The following is an 18357-nucleotide window of genomic DNA, read 5'->3' as shown; positions in this document are numbered from 1 at the left end:
AGCACTCTATGTCTTCTTATCTTCCTTGTGTCTATTTGGTCACTTGAAATCTGAAAATTGAAAAGAAATCATTTTTTTCCTCTTTTTTTTTGGTAAATTAACTTTCATTCAACACAGAAACAACACCTGTCCTCAGACATACAAAGATCTCTAAGCCAGGGAGTGGAATTTGGCCAATACATCCTTCCTGAGGTGGACCCAACCTTCCTTGCCAGTTGGTTAGCCACACTGTTACCACATATAGCAATAAAGGAAAATAAACAACTAGAGAAACAACATTTTAGAGATAAAATATCTCTAATTACTCCGTCCACACTCAATTTTTTTGGGGGGGGGGGGTGGACAGCTGATTCAAAATATTTAAGAGTTCCAAATTGTTTGTCTCTAATGTGATAAATTGAAGGTCCTCAAATAAAGCTTGTAGTAGGGCATCTCTAACCGCCATTGCTTCCCTAGCAGCACCGCTTTAAATGGAACAAGATTTGATACTGCTCTCAATGGAATCCCATTATCGTCCCTAAATACGAAGCCAACACCTGATGTATTCTTTTTCAAGCTTAAATTTGTATTAATCTTGATGTACTTGTCTTCAGGTGGACTCCATTTTGTAGGATGAATTATCGAGGTCTTCTCCATAGGGATCTCTGAAACAATCTTCTTCTCCCTTGCTTGTATCTGAACCTCCCACTTCTTCCTTGTTTTGTACACTACTTCTTGTGGAGAACTCATGTGACTTTCAAACATTAACTTGTTTCTCGCTAACTATATTTCCTAACATATGTAAGCTACTAATCCTTCCAATCTTTTTACCTTCCTTGCCTTGCAGCCCCATTTTCTTTCAATGCTTTATGAATTTATAGACCTTTGGACTTAAGGGAGGATGGTATCTAAGGGAGAAAATCGTTTTTTCCCAAAAAGCAGAATTTTATTTTGTTTCCATGTATGCTTAACCGAAAAATCACATTAAAGCAAACCTGACATTCCGATATTTATTTACCGTTATTTTTATTTTTTTGGGTAATCACATTCCGATTTTTTTTTATTTTTCCGATTTTAACGTTACCAAAAAGGGAAAAAGGAGGAGATCTATGATTTATCATGAGGTTGTAAAGTACAAGGGCATTTTTGTCATTGTGTCCAGTTATGACTTAGAGGCAGCCTTATAGGTCACTTTCAAGATTTGAGGAAGTGATTGGCTACATTGTGGATTCTGAAAAGTAATGAGGTTAAAAATGGAAGAAGGATTAGTTGACTGGTTTTAGCGCCTTGATGTGTAGCAAAGAGATATGAAGGCACCGAAGTGGGTGAGGGGAGAGAGAAAGAGAGAGAGAGAGAGAGAGAGGCTGAGCCGAGAGAGAAAACCCAGAGTCTCTCAAAGAACCGACGAAGCTCAAGCTGTGAATATGTGATTGGATGGGCCGCCTGCCATATAAGCTTATGGATAACGTCCCGCCAACTCCAACCTCAACGCCAATACCTCACCTCACGGCTCACGGCAGCATTCCTTTTGTTCTCAATTTTCTTTTTTAAATTATTGGATAAAATGGTAAAATTCATTTCTCATGTTTGCTATTTTAAAAACCTAGTGGGTGGCCCAGTGGGTGAAAACCAAATACCTTCAAATAAGAGCTCAAGTTCGAATTTTTTCATGGCTAAAATCAAGCCTTATATTTAATTATTATATAATTCCTCTCGTAGTCGGTGTGCATAGCCAGGCTCTATATGAGGAAATAAAACTAAGAAAGAATCTCAAACTATAGAGGAAATAAAACTAAGAAAGAATCTCAAACCCCAATATTGCGTATGACGGCTACGGGGACCCAAGAAGATATTTATAATATAAAACCCTAACCTTTAACCACTCCTACAATAGTAAAGGTCAGTAATATCCCTGAATGAATATGAGCCCAGATAAAGGGACCAGTGTTAGTTAAGCCACAAAACCCAACAATATTTAATTTAACTTTGGTTCTTCCACCCCCTGTTCCTATCCCTAAATTCAATGAGCCTCTATTCTTTGTGACTGGTTTGATGATAATAGAAAAAAAAAAATGAATTACCATTGAAGGGTAGTTCAATTGGTGATACCGGCACCTCTAGTTGAAGAAGTCACAAGGTCGAGTCTCCTTGTAAATTGAGCTAACACTACACATAGCATGCTTCGCAAGTAATCCAATTCCACACTTTGAGGACATCGGAAAAGATACAAAGAATCGTCGCCTCAAAAGGATTCAAGAGACTCATAAGGAAATGAATCCAACTCCTAAATGAAAGTAGGATACCACGAGATTCCCAAAGAGAATCCAACTCTAAATCTAATATCATTTGAATTGAGTAAATCCAATGGTCACCCAATGAAGGTATACCTCATATATACCTTGTACCTAAGCAAGGAAAAGGTAATTGATTCATTCCACTTCGTCATTTGGCATTAAGGCTACATGCATTAGCAAAATGTCAGAGTGTTGTTTTTTTTTTTCTTTTTTTGGTAAACAACAATCTTAGTCAAAACGGGCAAGGGGTGGGGGAATATAATTCCACCAATCATACAGGGCTTTCTTAGCTAAGAGATTTGCTATTACAGTAGAACTCCTAAGAATAAAAGCAGGGATACAATGTATGAAGTTATCTATTAAATAATGAATATCTTGGATCAAATGCTCTATTACCATCGGGGGTTGAAGCTCAGTAACTTGATTGTCAGAGGCGGCTTCCCGACCACCTTGGTTAGTCAACGTCTAACTTTGTTTTGCAAGCTTTCAGCGGTCGAATAGTTTTCAAATGCATCAAATATCAATTAATTTTTACATCATGAAATTAAAATAAGACAAATGAGACATCAATTGTTAATTAGTTGCCAAAGGGATCTGTCCAACAGTTTCTGGCAACAACTGCCTTTTGACTATTGCATCTTGTTTAAAGCTTCATAAGGTCTTTCTGTCTAGATGCAGGCAATCTATTTTTTATTTTGGTAAAAGAGACATCACTTTTTAAGTATGTGGAATGATGAAAATGCATGATATTCACCAGGTAATATGTCAAATTTTATAAAAACATTCTCTCTAAAAATACTGAGTTGGAATCTTGTAATCCTACCGGTAGACAATTGTGCTATTCTCACATTCTTATTGTCACATATTTGGAAGTGAGTTCCACTAATGGTTCACTTTATTAATGATTATAACTGAATCTCTTTTTAAATATGTGGTGAAAGAACGTAAAAGAACAATCTTTTATCCATTGAAGTAAAGGATCTTGACTTTAAAACTTATAGGCATGCTGTATTTATTGGACTTGGACCATATCACCATAATTAATTCAAAAAACGTATAAAAAATTCACTTAAGATATATATATATATATTTTGGTATTTTGTATTTTGTTTTCCCGATTGATGAGAGAGACAACAATGATTGGCTAAATGGAGACAAAGTGCAGAAAAGTGAAACCATAATTCAAGGGTTGGTGAATCACGTGTGTGGGGTGAGGAGAAAACCGAGTGGCAATCATGGAGTATGGGTTGGGCGTTGATCCATGGCCGTCTGATAGCGCCGTGCTAAATCCACTTTGGTTTCGTGTTGGAATCTTGGGATCTAACCATATCCGCGATGCCTCAATCAAACCAGGGTAGGATTTGGGAAAATCATTTTGGGGAACCCCATTGAAGCCGTGTCTTAGCTCTTGAGAAGTCTCTTTTTTTTTTTCTTCTTTCTTTTAGGGTACAACTGTACAAGTGTTGTACTAATGGTCCGAATGAATCTTAGTTTGCTAGAAATCAAGGTTCGAGTGTCAGCTAAAAATCGTGTGTCGAACATGGCAACATTTTGTCGATATTTCGGCGACTTTTGGTGGTGGAACCTCTATAAAATCGTTTCTTCTATTTTTTGTTTTGCGGAGATTTTGCAAAGATCAGATCTTAGAAGCAACCAACATAAATAAACGATTTTGAAGAATATTGCAGAGATCAGATTAAGCTTCAAAGGACTCCATTTTTTGTTTTGAAAGTGCAATGGTAAGGGTTGTGACCTGTGAGGGGGTTCCGTTGTCGAAGTCAGAGAAGGTGAAGAAGAAAGCTTCGAACCATGGTCCTCTTCCTTTCTCTGGGCATCCAACTATACCTGCAACTATAGAACTCATACTGTCGACAACAAAAACTTCAAATTTGCCGATTTTTGCCAGTTCGTCAATTTTCCAACGACTTTTCAGCAATTGCCCGATGACTTTTGATTGCTACTATTTCGATGCTTGGTTTCTTGTTGCTCTTGAGAGACATGCCGATTTTTCGCTGAAATATTGCAACATTTTAGTGGCATAATATACCTTACTACAAATATATAAATAGGGTTCTCGCTCAAAATCTTGGCACTAATTTTAGAATTGGATAACAGTATGGTTAGATTAGGTTGATCCTAACTTGCCCTACGACATTATAGGATATTTTAATACATACAATGCAATCATATTGAATTGTGAATTGATTTATTATTTTATGGACAACATTAAGGTTTTTTTTTTGGTAGAAGGATAAAATTAAGGTTAATATTAGGGTGTTAAGATGTTTGGCCCCAATCAAACTCTATTGCATCTCTAAGTAAGAATGTCCACAAGTTTACAGCAATAAGGACAGAATATCCACAAGTTTACAGCAATAAGGACTGGTGGTTATGGTTTTTTGGAGTGGAACTACAATGGTGTTGTCATTTTTGCTACTGATGGTGTTATTCATGAAGACCAGATATTAGTTGTGGAGTTGATTGCCATAAAGACAGGTTTAGAGCGTGCTTTACAGAGTGGCGCTCGAAGACTTCAAATTTGCTATGATTCTCACGAGGCCACTCTTATGATATTGGGTTCCCATAGAGTTTCTTGGTATGTTGATTATTTGGTTGATGATATTCGCACACTTCAACGGAGTTACAGGACTACCTCATCTTATACCATCTCCGTGAGTTGAACCAAAGAGTAGACTTATTGGCAGGGTTATTCCAAGCTTTTGGTGAGATACAATTTGACCCAAGAGGGTTACCTCATGGTTTGAATATTATCTTCTTGTAATGATGTTGCTGGAAAATAATACTATAGATTGTAATCCTCTTATTTAGTTGCCCATTTAATACAAACTCCTTATTCAAAAAAACAAAGAATTTATACAAGTTTAGGCTAAATAACTTAAAATGCTTATATCTCATTTGGAGCCAAATGGGAGTTTTTATGGAAAATATGGTAACATAATTTCCGCTATCCGGAAAAGCTACCACTCGCATGGACATGTTCGATTTACCCATGTGGGTAGGGAAGGAAATAAAGCTGCTGATTGGTGCTCGAGAATGGTCCTTCCGTTGGATAGTAATTCGTTGATTATTCAAGACCCTTCTGTAGATCTGAAGGAGTTACTTAGGGCAGATCTACTGCCTAAGCTAGTGTAGTATCTTTTTTGTTCTTTTTTGGGTCTTGTTTTGACCCCGTATTCTCACTATCAAAAAAAAAAAAAAAAACTTAAAATGCTTATATATTAAATCTAAAAATAACTTTATGATATTAACGTGTTTAGATTTTTTTTGGACCAAGGCGAGAATGATATAAATATAATAATCAAAGAATTACAATATTAATAGCAGAAGAACCGTTTACCTTGCACCTCTTCATAGACAAATCTGTGAAGCTTGTAAGGTAAACTGTTTGTATCCAACCAAATCTCCATAGGCACTGAAATTAAGCTCGCAAAAAAGCCTTGCACCTCTTCATAGACAAATCTGTGAAGCTTGTAAGGCAAACTGTTTGTATCCAACCAAATCTCCATAGGCACTGAAATTAAGCTCGCAAAAAAGTCAGCGCACCGATTCGTCTCACGGACTTGGTGAAGCACGTGAATGTGTTTAGATTTGAATCTACAAAACAGGTGGAACTAACAAGATTCAAATTTTAAAAAATCACATCCAAATGATCTATAATGTTTTTTTTACCATATATTTTATATAAAACCGTCTGAAACCATTATAGTAAAAAAATCTATGGTTCTTACCAAAAAAAAAAAAAAAATCTATGGTAAAAAATAAAAAACTAAAACCCTAAATTATTTCTTACTTTAACCGTTTCCCTCTTTTAACGATGAACCGTTACACCAAACAAAGTACAAAGGTTAAAAGTTAAAACCCAAAAAGGTACGAATTGATCATATCGAGTCGGTCTTGGCCGATTCCGAGCCGCGGTTGATTTCGATTCCTTCTTTGAACCCTGTTATATATTCCTCCTCCGCCCCCTCGCCACCCTTACAGACATTTCTTTCTAGCGGAGAAGAACTAGGGTTTTTTTTCTTCCGGAAACTAGTGTTGTTGCCGCTTTGCTGCTTATCACGACGACAATGATTTACGACGTAAACTCGCCGCTTTTCCGATCATTTCTCAGCCAGAAAGGCGGGGCTTCGGATAAGAGGTACTTTCGATTCTTTCCATCTTTCTTTAAATTTTAGCTCTGTTGTTTTAATCTGATTAACTTTTTCTTATTTTGTTTTCGATTTACTCAGTTTATGCTGAATTTTTTTTATAAGTTTCCATCTCCTGATTCTAATGGCTTTGCAGAGATAGAGGTTATAATTTGATATGTTTTGGCTCTTGGTATATGTATTTGAACTTTTCTTCCGTTAACCACTATGTAATCCAATGCCTCGTATCGTTCAGCTTTATTCAACATCCCAGTGGAGCTAGGTGTTCTGATTGATCATGTATGAGTTACGCCGTGGTTGTCTGAATAAAATATTCTTGAAATGGAATATAAGGGCGTGTTTAGGGTTCTGAGTTCAGGTTCCTGTCATTCGAATTCTGATGGTCTGTATTGGTTTCTGTTGTGAATCTACTTAGTTTGTTTTCAGGACCATTGTCTTTTGGGCATCTTTTAGGAGTTGGGGCGACTTGGTTGAGAGAAAGGGAAAGGAAAAAAAAAAAAAAATCCCCTCTTTTCCACAGCGGCTGGAAAGCTGGGTATAAGTAAACAAGCTCTTGTTCGTTTACTTCTATCTGCAGTTCTAATTCTCGGTTTCAATAATTGAAACTGAGATGAAACCTTGAGCTGAAACTGACCTGTACCTACCAAGTTTTTAGTATTTTGTGCATTCAAGTAGCTTCAATCGAACAATACTAACTTTCGACTGTATTTTGAGCTGAAACTGACCTGTTGAGTTTGCCTAAAAAATACCAAGTTTTTTTTTCTTTATCTGAAGCATGGGAAATCTCATTAGTGGTTGAAACCATTATTTAGGAGCTTGCTGCTATCTGTCAATTCTTAATGTTCTATGTTGTCGTTGCCCCCTAAAGCGCCGGTGTTCAAATATATTGTATGATTTAGTTAATATGCTACCACTCTAATCCACCAATTGCAATTGATATTCATTTTTTGACCTCAATGGATTTTTCCAAGCACAGTATGGTGCCAATTTCTTCTAGAAAGGTGAGAGGGAATTTTTAACATCATCTAGTGGTCTGGCCATTCTTTTCAATCCCCTAATATAAGATAAGTCCTTTTTTAAAAATATTTCTCTATTTCATTCTGTTAGTAATATTTCCTCATCAAATTGGCTGTCCTATCCCGTTCCAAATATATATTTATTACTGCATGAATAATTGGTCATGCCACTTGATACTCTATTTAGTCTCTGCGGATTCTTGGTTGTTAATATGGCTTTTGGTTGTTATGCTCTCAGTGGGTTGGCATTTGAGCAGGAGTGGTTCACTTGACTATACTAGACTCTCATATTTGGGGCATATTAAGCCTAGAAGAAGATGACAAGATGGATTTTATTTTTTTGGCATGATCTAGAACAGACATACTGCAGTGCATATCTATGGGTTAGATGACTGCTGCCAACTTAGGAATCTTGTGATGTGAAGGAACCCTATGCTGAGTGCCTTGCTGAGTGCCTTGATGGTGCCTTTTTCAAACTTTGTTCCTGATCGTCCACCATGGTTGCCTAATAAGGCTGAAATAATGTATACCATAGCACAAGATGAGGTGGTAGAGTTGGACGGGTGTACTGCTTTTATAGCTCCTATACATGCATTTTTGCAGTTAGAGCTTCTGTATTCATGGCACATATGTGGGACTTCTGATGGCACTTCTCTTTTTGCTTTTGGTGTGTATTAATTATACAATCATCAGATCTTTTTCCTTTTTGGTGGATGAAATCCTCACATGATGAATGGATTGTACCTGTACATGTCGTGGGGTTTTAAGAGCACATGAAATGAAAGATGCAGAGATTTAGATTTTTTTTTTCATTAATTACATGATTCATGTATTGTTTTTGGAGCGGTGATGACAGAAATCATTTCTCGAGTCTGATAGTGGATCAGGAGGACCATACGTACATTCTTATTGATCTGCGTATGCCTGGTTTCAATTTGATGACTTTTTGTGCGTGTCTGAGCTCTCATTTTATTTTGTTTTCTCCGCTTTTCTTCTTCTTTTTCTTTTTTTTGGAAGTATTGGAAGAAAAGGTTTTTTGGTGTATGTCGCTTGGGTTAATGGTGCAATGATTGTAGAGAATTCCCTCGTTCTGAATGCCGCTGTGGCATGACAGACACCTTAACACCCATAGAATATGAGCACCATCGATATTTTCTTCTTCTTTTCTTGATTCAGAATAAGATTTGTTTTTTTTTTTTTTCTCGGGTTTTTGTTTTGTTTTGTTTTGTGGTGTGACATAGAACACACATCGGAACAATTAGTACTAGAGGGATTACAGTCCCAGCTGAATCAGAAAGAAGAGAACTCATACAGGTGCTGCAGCACCAGCCACTGCAGCAGAAGAGGAGAAAAAGAGAAGTCTTAGGTTGAAGATGAAGAAAAGGGCAGTTTCAATTTTAATATTGTTGTTTTAGCAGAATGGTAATATTGCTTTATCCATCCAATAACTAATAGCAAGTTAACACTGTTACTAGAGGGTGTATGCTAATCTAGAAAGTTGAGGCCTTATTGGCTCCAACTGGAGTCTCGCTGAAGTTCAGGGATATTAGTAATTAATTTGAACGATAATGAAACCTCCAATGAATCCCTAGTCCGATATACTAAAACAGGGATGCGGGCCAAACAATGTAGTTGAATCTTTTTCTGATTTGAATGTAAGACTCTGCTTCTTACAAAGGTCTTACTTGAAATTCTGTTGGGTTAGGATTACACGTTTATTGTAATGGACTTCCATTATGCTGTAAGGAAAAACAGATTAATTAGTGCCAAGGAAATTAGAGTTACTTGGACCCGTGTTTCTTTTCGTGCTAGAGGAAGTTGGATTGGTGTGAGTGGACCTGGCTTGTCGATGCTGTCGTAAATATGTACCATGGGCCTAGTGTGCCCATGCAGTTTTGGAAATGAGATGTCTTCCTAAGAATAATGTGAATTCCTTAGGGATGCTGCAGATCTGCGTATGGTTCTCTGACGTCATGGAGATCCCTACATTTTATATTTTTTCCGGTTGAATTTCTCACAAGTTGTGTTAAATCCCCCTCCAGCCTAAATTTGTCTTCTATGTTTTGTAGTTTACCTAGCCCTTGACACATGAGTTGTTAATTAAAATTTCTACCAAATGCCCATCAGACAAATTGATGCCATGGAAGATTTTGAAATGTGACACTTTAGTGGGGGTTCAATATTTTTTGTAGTGATCATTTGACGGATGGGCAGTATTAGCTTTTGCTTTGGCTTGTCATTTGAGTGTGGGATTATGTGCCCGTTCATGTCTTTCCTTCCTAGCATGCAGTGAGTGTTATTTTTCTTGTACATACTGCTCAACTTTTTTCTTCTAGGAGATAAACACTTTTAATTGTTTGATTTGGTTGATACCTTGCATTTTTGTTCAACAGCGGCTGTGCCTACGCTTATAATCTGATTTTGATTGATACCTCGCGTTTTTTGTAGAACAACATCTTGCCTATGCTTATCTTCAGTGTTCATTAAGATTTTTCTAGGTTTTCCATGTCTATTGTGTTATTGGCTTTTCTAAAAAAGTTAAGAGTTGGATTTTGAATAGGGTGACTGAGAGGCCATAGATTACTTTCTTGTTGCATAGGGTTCAGAAGTTAGTGGCTGTCCTTGGTAGCAATTGTAAAACCTTGGACTGCCACTGTGAGTACAGTGTCTCAACTTTGACTGCAGTGATGCTCTTAAATAAAATCATGGACTCAGTCAAGCCCACCTATGAAACTTGCAGAAGCCTGGACTTTTTCCATTTTATTGAATTTATAGAGGGCCCAGGATAAAAAAAATTCAGAAGTGTTGGTTACCTATAGTTGCTATTTCTGAAAAAGCGTATAATGACAGTTGATTGTTGTCAAAAAGAAAATAGTGGCTAAGCTTTTTATAAATCTATCTATTGGAACTAAAGGACAATCGGGAAATTTGGTTTCTTGTATCATTTCACATTTTTACCAGGGTAAGAAAGGTCAAGACTTAGATTGCTAACTTTGGGAAGTTCGAAATGCGTTTTGTTATTGAACACGTACAAAGTATACAGCTGTGGCATTTTTCGGTTGAGTTGTGGATTGCATTTTACATGCTGTATAATGGTAGAGTTCATTAAATTGTTCAAACTAACAGTTTTGAGTTTGGTCAAAACATTTCTCAAAACTGAGACATTTTGTCATGAAATTTTGACTGAAACCTAGTTAATTTTGGCTTAGTTGTGATTGCTGCTTTCAAAGCTCAAGTAGCCAAAGTAGGTCCTGAAATTTTTGAGAAACCCCAGTGGAGGTCCTATAAACATAGTGGAACCTACCCTTGGATTGGTAAAAAGAATTATGCCTATAATGGTTTATGTAGATGAGTTACTTATGGCTTATTTTAGGGGGAATAAGTCTTTGGAGTGGGTCATATATGTGTTACTTTGTAATTGACCTAAAATATAGACGATATTTTTTAATTGGTTTAGCAGTTTATTGAGCCCATTTCATTTATTATTTATTTTCCATGCTGTTTAGGTTTCCTAATAGGTTAGGGTTGAGGTTAGGGTTGGGTTAGGCATTTCCTTTTCTGTATAGGAGTTCATTTTTCAGTCTTTCATGTGAGGTTGTAATGGGGCAAAATATTGGAAACGAATTTTGTTAATAGAAGAGCTTTTGCTGCCTTCTTCATTCGGAGATTTAAGTATAGAGAGTGATGGTCTAGCCTTGATAGGAATGTAGTGGGTATCCAATTGGTTTATTGATGCTGGGGAACCCAGGAGATTTGAATTGAAGCTCTCCTTTCATCAGTTTGAAGATTCCTTTTTCTTGTTTATTTATGTTCAAGATTCAGTCTTAATTCACCATCCCTAACCAACGGAGCTGCTTCCTAAGAACTCTATACTACATTACAGCAAGTGTTATCCACCTCATTAAAACTCGAAACAACGTAAACCTAATACTCAATCCATAGCTGGAAATCATCCCATCTCTGAGATTTGTTGACAAGCAAACCATTATATGGTTAACAATATCTCACCATCTGCTGATTCGAGAAGTGGGAATTATCAAAACCTTCACAGATTCATCCAACCATCTTGACTCCAATTTCTCAGTAATCATAGTGATACCCTGTTTTTGACCCATCTGAATAACTGGCTCCGACCCATAAATGCATTTCAGTTTAGATCTTCTGCTGATTATTTGTAGGGATTGTGGCCTGTGGGTGGGAGGATATTTGAATAATTTGCAACATTACTTTTTCCCTCCACCTATCACAGATTTATCGTTCCATATATTAAGTGGTTCTTTTCTTCAATTGATGAGCAATTGCCATGTTTGGATTCCGACTCTGATATTTGATTTTGTTTGTTTTTTTTCTAGGAAAACTGAGGAGCAGAAGCCCAAGGAGCAGAGGCCAAAAGCCAATGAGAACAAGCCTGTAATGACAGAGTGACAGGGTTATTAGCGAAATGCTGCTGCTAGACATGTCTGCTTTTATGGTGTGTCTTATATAGACGAACATGTAGGAGGTGTAGACAATTTGTAGTTATTGAAGTAGGTGCTGTTCTGGGTATGTTAATGAACCGGTATTGATTAAGATTCAACAATGTGGGAAATACCCAATTCTGGAACCTTGTAATTCACTTTCCTCTTATTAAAGTTGGTTTTGTTATTAGTTTCTAATACCGTTTTCTTGACAGCTGGAATAGTTTTTTTTGCCACCAAGCTCAGCTGCGACTGAGATAGTGAGAGGTTAGCAGTAAGATAAAGCTTGAGAGGAGTGTCCTTGAAAGGCACCACCACCTTTCCTATCTTTTGGGCCAAATCTCGTTATAAATTCCAACTCTACCGTGACCAGCGTTCTGAAACCCAAATCTGACACTTCCCAGGGATTTAGGAGAGTTACCTTGAAGAACTTGGCCAGGCGGATTAGATTATGTTTTTGACTTCGTCTCCTTCATTGGAAAAGTGATGGGGTCTTTTACAGGTTCAAGGGTAGAAGAATGTCAATTCATCCAATTCACTCTCTTTTGCCTCCCAAAAAATTCACTCTCTTGGGTTGCCCATTCGAACATTGCTAGCATGTTCAGTCATTCTCTATTCCCCTTCCTAGCCTCATTTGTGTCTTGGGTGGACACTCTTTCATGGCTAGCTGCCTTCTTGATGATAAAATCATGAAAAAGAACAAGGCGGATTCTGTTCTCTCCAAGGGATACGTTGCACCGTTTGATTCTTGACTGCCTCTTTTAGCCGTCTTTTGGAATGGAATGCCTTTTCTCTGCCTTAGTGAAAAGCATTCTTGGATTTCTTAACTCGCTCATTTCCTGCTTCTCATGAAGGCATTCTTGAATTTATCAGGAGTTATTATCTTGGGTCAACTTTTAATTTCAAGGATTTGAAAGTCGTGCATGAAGGAGGCAAAATTCACTTGTCAATAAAGACTCATATTATTCAGAGAAGAGGTTATGGATTCGCAACATATGTAATCTTCCATCCCTATATATAAAACTCTCGTAGTTGACCAAAAAAAAAAAAAAAAAAAAAAAAAAAAATCCACTTGCCTTAACACGCTTAGAGCGCATGTGCCGTGCTCAACCTTTTTACTTGGCAAGAGGAAAACTGAAGAATTTCAATGGTTATCCCAGGCACTGCAACTATATTACTCCTTTCATCTTTCAGTGCTTCCCGTACTCCTTATGTATACGCGTTGCCTTAATTTCTGGACAACAAAATCACTGAGCTGGAATGCAAAATATGTATTAATGTTGCATTTTTTTTATATTTTTTGATTAAGTTCATATATGTTTGGTTTACCCCCACATAAAAACACTTACTTTAGTTTTAAAAAGCAAAAAAGGGAAAGACAAAGCTAGGAATAATCGCAGGTGGGAAGCAAAACTTTTGTTTGGTTCCTCATCAGTCCAAGACACTGTTTTCAGGTAGATGTTTCAAAGAGAAGCCTAACAAATACAGAAGGTTTGGAAGATCAATATGTTGAAGAATGAATTTTTGGAGTCACCAAGTAAAAAGATAAAAGAAAATAAGAACAAGGAATAAACACAGTGAAATGAATTGAGTGGGAACAATTTTGTCATTGAATGAAGATAGTGATGGATGTCATATAGAGGGAAAGTTGTGTGGTGCCAACAAGTCAAAAAAGAAGATGCAAAGTTCTTCTGGTCAAGATGAACCAGAAACAGGTTTAGAGGAGAGTTATGAATATAAAATCCTGAAGGGGGTAAGGTAGGTAAGGTGTCGATATAATATACCGCATTTAGAGGAGGACGGTTGATCAAAGAGTCCTCTTCATTTGGACTCTTGCACCGACATGATTGATCTGTATCTTTTTCATGCCCAACTTGCAAGTAAGGAGTTGATTTGAAAAAAAGCCAAGTCTACTTGTCTGCTGCAACGACTTCATCTGATAGGTTCTTGTAGTCTTCTCCTCTATGATCCACATGATCCTTCACCCATTGATACACTGCTGAAGCTATAACTCTTTTATCTTTCTTACACCATTCTATTCCACACTGCTGAAGCTATAAGACTATAAGAGTTCAAGAGAAGAAGAAAATTTCATCAGCTCTAATCAAAACTGTGGAAAGAATCTCAAGCAATATGACTGTGGGTTTCATGGTGCTTCTCTTCATTGGCATTAGTGCCATACTTCTCCTTGGATGCAGCAGCTTCGTGAGCTCGAGACAATTTTCGCCATCGTCAGGATCAAATGGAACGGATGATCAGCTAGCATTACTTGCTTTCAAGGCTCGCATAACTTCTGATCCCTTCCACGTTTTAAGCTCCTGGAACAACTCTCTACCCTATTGCAAGTGGCAAGGCGTTATATGTGGAGGTCGTAAGCATCCAAATAGGGTAAGAGCGTTGAGTTTATCATCCAGTGGGTTGGTGGGTTCTGTTGCACCAGAAATAGGAAACCTCAGTTTCCTTCGACATATTTCATTCGAAAATAATAGTTTCTACGGTGTGATCCCTGGTGAAGTAAGCTTTCTACCCAGGCTTCGTTATTTATTCTTGCATAACAACTCGTTTGAAGGGGAAATCCCACCTAACATATCACATTGCACCAATCTTATAGAACTCAAGTTATTCTATAATAATATTGTGGGTAAAATCCCAGTAGAACTTGGCACCTTGCCAAAGCTTCAGGTCCTTCGCATCGGGGCGAACAAATTGACGGGACAGTTTCCGTCTTCCTTTGGAGGGAATCTTTCATCCCTTAGAATCTTTTCTGTTCGATACAATGGTCTTAGTGGAAGTATTCCTGATGCTTTTGGTCAGATGACAAGATTAACATGGCTTGATGTTGCTGTAAACTTCTTCTCTGGTATTATACCTCCCACTGTATATAACCTTTCCTCACTCAATACTTTTGGTATCTCAGATAACCAAATTCATGGGAGTCTTCCAGTAAATTTGGGGTTCAACCTTCCTAATCTACAATGGATTTCTATTGGAGGAAACCAATTTCATGGACCAATTCCAATTTCGTTTTCCAATTTGTCTAAACTCCAAACATTTGATGGGGCAGAAAACAATCTTACTGGGAAAGTGAGTATTCAGTTTGAAGGTCTACCAAACCTTGGTCTTCTTTCTTTGTCTGCTAATTATTTAGGGAGTGGAGATGCTGATGATTTGAGGTTCATCGATACATTAGCCAATTATAGTAGTTTAGCTATTTTGCACCTCCCCTATAATCAGTTTGCTGGTGTGCTTCCCAATTCCATAGCAAACATGTCGACCCTCAAGTGGCTTTCATTAGGAGAAAATCAAATATCTGGAAGATTACCAGTAGGGATGTGGAGCCTTGCAAATTTACAAATGCTAAGCTTCGCTGGTAATTTACTAGGAGGAAGTATTCCTAATTCAATTGGGAGACTTCAAAATCTAGTTGGACTTTATTTAGCTAAGAATGCATTCACAGGGCTAATCCCCCCTTCTATTGGAAACTTGACACTGTTGATTGGTCTCTACTTATCTGACAATCATTTACATGGAAAAATACCTTCAAGTCTTGGAAGATGCAAAAATCTGTTACGTTTGGCTCTTTCTACTAATGATTTCCATGATATCTTACAAAAAGAGATATTTGGTGTTTTTGGGTTATTAGAGTTATACTTGGGTGAAAACCATTTCTCTGGTTCTCTACCTTCAGAAGTGGGTTTGCTGAAAAATCTTGAAATCTTGGAAGTTTCTAACAACATGTTGTCTGGTAAAATCCCTACAACTCTTGGTGCATGTACAAGCCTAGAACACCTTTACATGGAGGGTAACTCATTCCAGGGATCCATACCGCTTTCTTTGAGTTCTCTAAGAGGTCTTCAAGATTTAGATCTTTCACGAAACAATTTCTCTGGTTCTATACCAAAATTTTTGGGAACTTTCCAATTCTTGCAAAGTTTAAATTTATCATATAATCATTTTGAGGGTGAAGTACCAACTGGAGCAATCTTTGGAAATTTGAGTGGTTTTTCCATTATTGGAAACAAAAACATTTGTGGAGGTATACCAATGCTTCATTTGCCAGCATGCCAGATCCAAAAGTCTAAAGAAGCTAGTGGACATCATGTTTTCATGTTGATAGTCACCACATGTGCTGGTGGGGCCTTTTTGCTTTTGTTTCTTATGAGTTTTTTGTTCATTATCCATCGAAGGAAAAGGGAAAGGAAGGAACCCACGATGTCTTTGATGGGAGATCATTTTAGAGTCTCTTATGCTCAACTCCTTAAAGCTACTAATGGGTTTTCTTCAACAAATTTGATTGGAGTAGGGAGTTTTGGTTCTGTTTACAAAGGTATTCTTAATCATGGGGAAACAGTTGTTGCAGTAAAGGTTCTTAAGGTTGAACAAAGAGGTGCTTCCAAGAGTTTCATTGCTGAATGTGAAGCCCTTAAAAATATTCGGCATCGCAATCTTGTCAAGGTCTTGACATCTTGCTCTGGTATAGATTTTGAAGGAAATGACTTTAAGGCTTTGGTATATGAGTTTATGGCTGGCGGGAGCTTGGAGATGTGGTTACACTTACACCCACATGCAAGTGGCATACAAGATGAACAAAGGCATTTAAACTTTGTCCAAAGATTGAATATTGCCATTGATATGGCATCAGCGTTGGATTATCTTCACAACCGTTGTCATATGCAGATTATTCATTGTGATTTGAAGCCAAGTAATATTCTTCTCGATGATGATTTGATTGCACATTTGGGTGATTTTGGAATATCAAGAATTCTTTTAAAAGCTAATGATAGATCTCAAAATCAAATAAGCTCAATTGGAATAAAGGGTTCTATGGGATACATTCCACCAGGTAACATGGCCTTTTCATTGATCTCATTTGATTCTTTTTCCTCTTATTGAAAATTTTGACCATATGTCTTGGTTTGTTGTTGAATCTAATTATTTCTTAACTATCCCATCACAAATGTTGGAAGTGTTTTTTCCTTTGTTTTTCCCTTCTAGTCTTAGGTTTTGTCCTAAAGAAGAGATAATTTAAATTCTCAGAAAATTGAGAAGTATGAATAGAAAAATAGAAAGAGAGTTAGGTGTTTCTATAGAAGAGGAAGGCTGTCAAGCTTCTAATGTCATTTTATTCTTCAGTTGAGACTAGTAGATTTTGCTCCATTCTCACCATTTAAATTACTAACCTTGAATGAATTGCAGAATATGGTGGAGGTGTCGATGTGTCCATTCATGGTGATGTTTATAGTTATGGAGTTCTCTTGTTAGAGTTATTCACGGGAAAGCGACCGGTAGATGAAATGTTCAAGGATAAATTTAATATTCATTGCTGGGCTGAGATGGCTATACATGACGGAATAGTGATGTCAATTGTTGACCCTTCGGTTTCTGTAGAAGTGGATAAAAAAGAGGCATCAACTTCTGTAGCAGAAATCACTAGAAGTGGAAGATGCAATAACGATAGAGTGCCAGAATGCCTTTATTTGATAATTAGAATTGGAGTTAGATGTTCAGCTGAATCACCACAAGAGCGAATGGACATGAATGATGTGCTCAAAGAGCTCTATTTGATTAGGGATATTTATCTTGGAGTTCGCACCAGCTAGGAAGACGAATCGTGATGCATAACAAGAAAGAAACTTAGTAAGTATCATTTACTTCAAAATTGAGTTTGTTACTTTTTCTTTTCTTGTACAGGGAACTTATGACCTCTTCACTAAGAAGTGGATTTGATGATTATAACATTCTTCTTTTCTTCTATGCATTTGTTGTTTTTTGCGACAGGAATAGAACATAAATTGGAGGAGCGGGTGCAAAAGTTCTATTTAGGTAAAGGATCTAGACTTAAACAGAGCTTTGGTCCCTGGAAGAGTAATTAAATTCAGTTTGATGTAAGTAATTAGAGGGGTAGAGGTAGGCCTAAAATAATTCTCAGAGAAATGATAAGAAAGAATATGCATATGGTGAGCCTCAAACCTGGTATGACCGCAAACAGAACTGTTCGGAGGACAAAGTCGAATGTTGCCAAACCTTGTAGGGCTGTTCCCTATGATGCTTCTTGATTATTGTTCTGATTTCTTCCCCTTCTTGTTGTTTTTAACCTTTTCTATATTTCTCTTATTTCTATTAGTCTTAGTCTAGTTTGGACCTAGTTGTTGAACCCATTAAATTGGGATAGGATTTTGGTTGTAGCTATTATGTTGAACAATTGAGTTATAGAAATGCATTGAAATAGATCATGACAGCCAAAATAGTTTATGATTTATTCTTCAAGTAACATACATATATAACCACGCAAATAGGAGATTAAAGATAATCAAATCTTCAGAAGTTGCTCAACCTACTAGATTCTTTGTCCAAACCATTCCGTTCTCATTTATCCAAAGGATGACCTCAATTAGGCCAGGTCCAAAACCCAAAAATTGAAAAGCAAGATGGTTTGGATTCC

The 18357-nt window shown here is 37.1% G+C and overlaps 2 protein-coding genes and 2 non-coding genes across 4 annotated transcripts; all 4 read left to right on the top strand.

Moving 5' to 3' along the window:
* Nucleotides 1-6256: 6256 nt before the first annotated feature.
* On the top strand, nt 6257-12123 carry LOC149010354 (wound-responsive protein-like protein). Its single transcript, XM_089163357.1, has 2 exons — nt 6257-6432; nt 11811-12123. Exons 1-2 carry the CDS (start codon nt 6362-6364, stop codon nt 11881-11883), a joined length of 144 nt encoding a protein of 47 aa, XP_089019483.1. The 5' UTR covers nt 6257-6361; the 3' UTR covers nt 11884-12123.
* LOC149010356 (small nucleolar RNA snoR126) lies at nt 8300-8423 on the top strand. The gene has a single exon (XR_016174914.1). It is a non-coding gene; the product is annotated as a small nucleolar RNA snoR126 (small nucleolar RNA).
* On the top strand, nt 8516-8603 carry LOC149010355 (small nucleolar RNA snoR8a). Its single transcript, XR_016174917.1, has one exon. It is a non-coding gene; the product is annotated as a small nucleolar RNA snoR8a (small nucleolar RNA).
* A 1555-nt stretch (nt 12124-13678) lies between the features above and the next one.
* Nucleotides 13679-18140, top strand: LOC149010353 (uncharacterized). The gene is made up of 3 exons (XM_089162064.1): nt 13679-16758; nt 17112-17552; nt 17694-18140. Exons 1-2 carry the CDS (start codon nt 14049-14051, stop codon nt 17513-17515), a joined length of 3114 nt encoding a protein of 1037 aa, XP_089018190.1. The 5' UTR covers nt 13679-14048; the 3' UTR covers nt 17516-17552; nt 17694-18140.
* Nucleotides 18141-18357: the final 217 nt, after the last annotated feature.

The sequence above is a fragment of the Hakea prostrata genome, chromosome 7 (genome assembly GCF_041222555.1).
Source record: "Hakea prostrata isolate BN-2017 chromosome 7, UWA_Hpros_2, whole genome shotgun sequence".
NCBI classification, from domain to species: domain Eukaryota; kingdom Viridiplantae; phylum Streptophyta; class Magnoliopsida; order Proteales; family Proteaceae; genus Hakea; species Hakea prostrata.
This window is presented reverse-complemented; position numbering and strand designations above follow the sequence as displayed.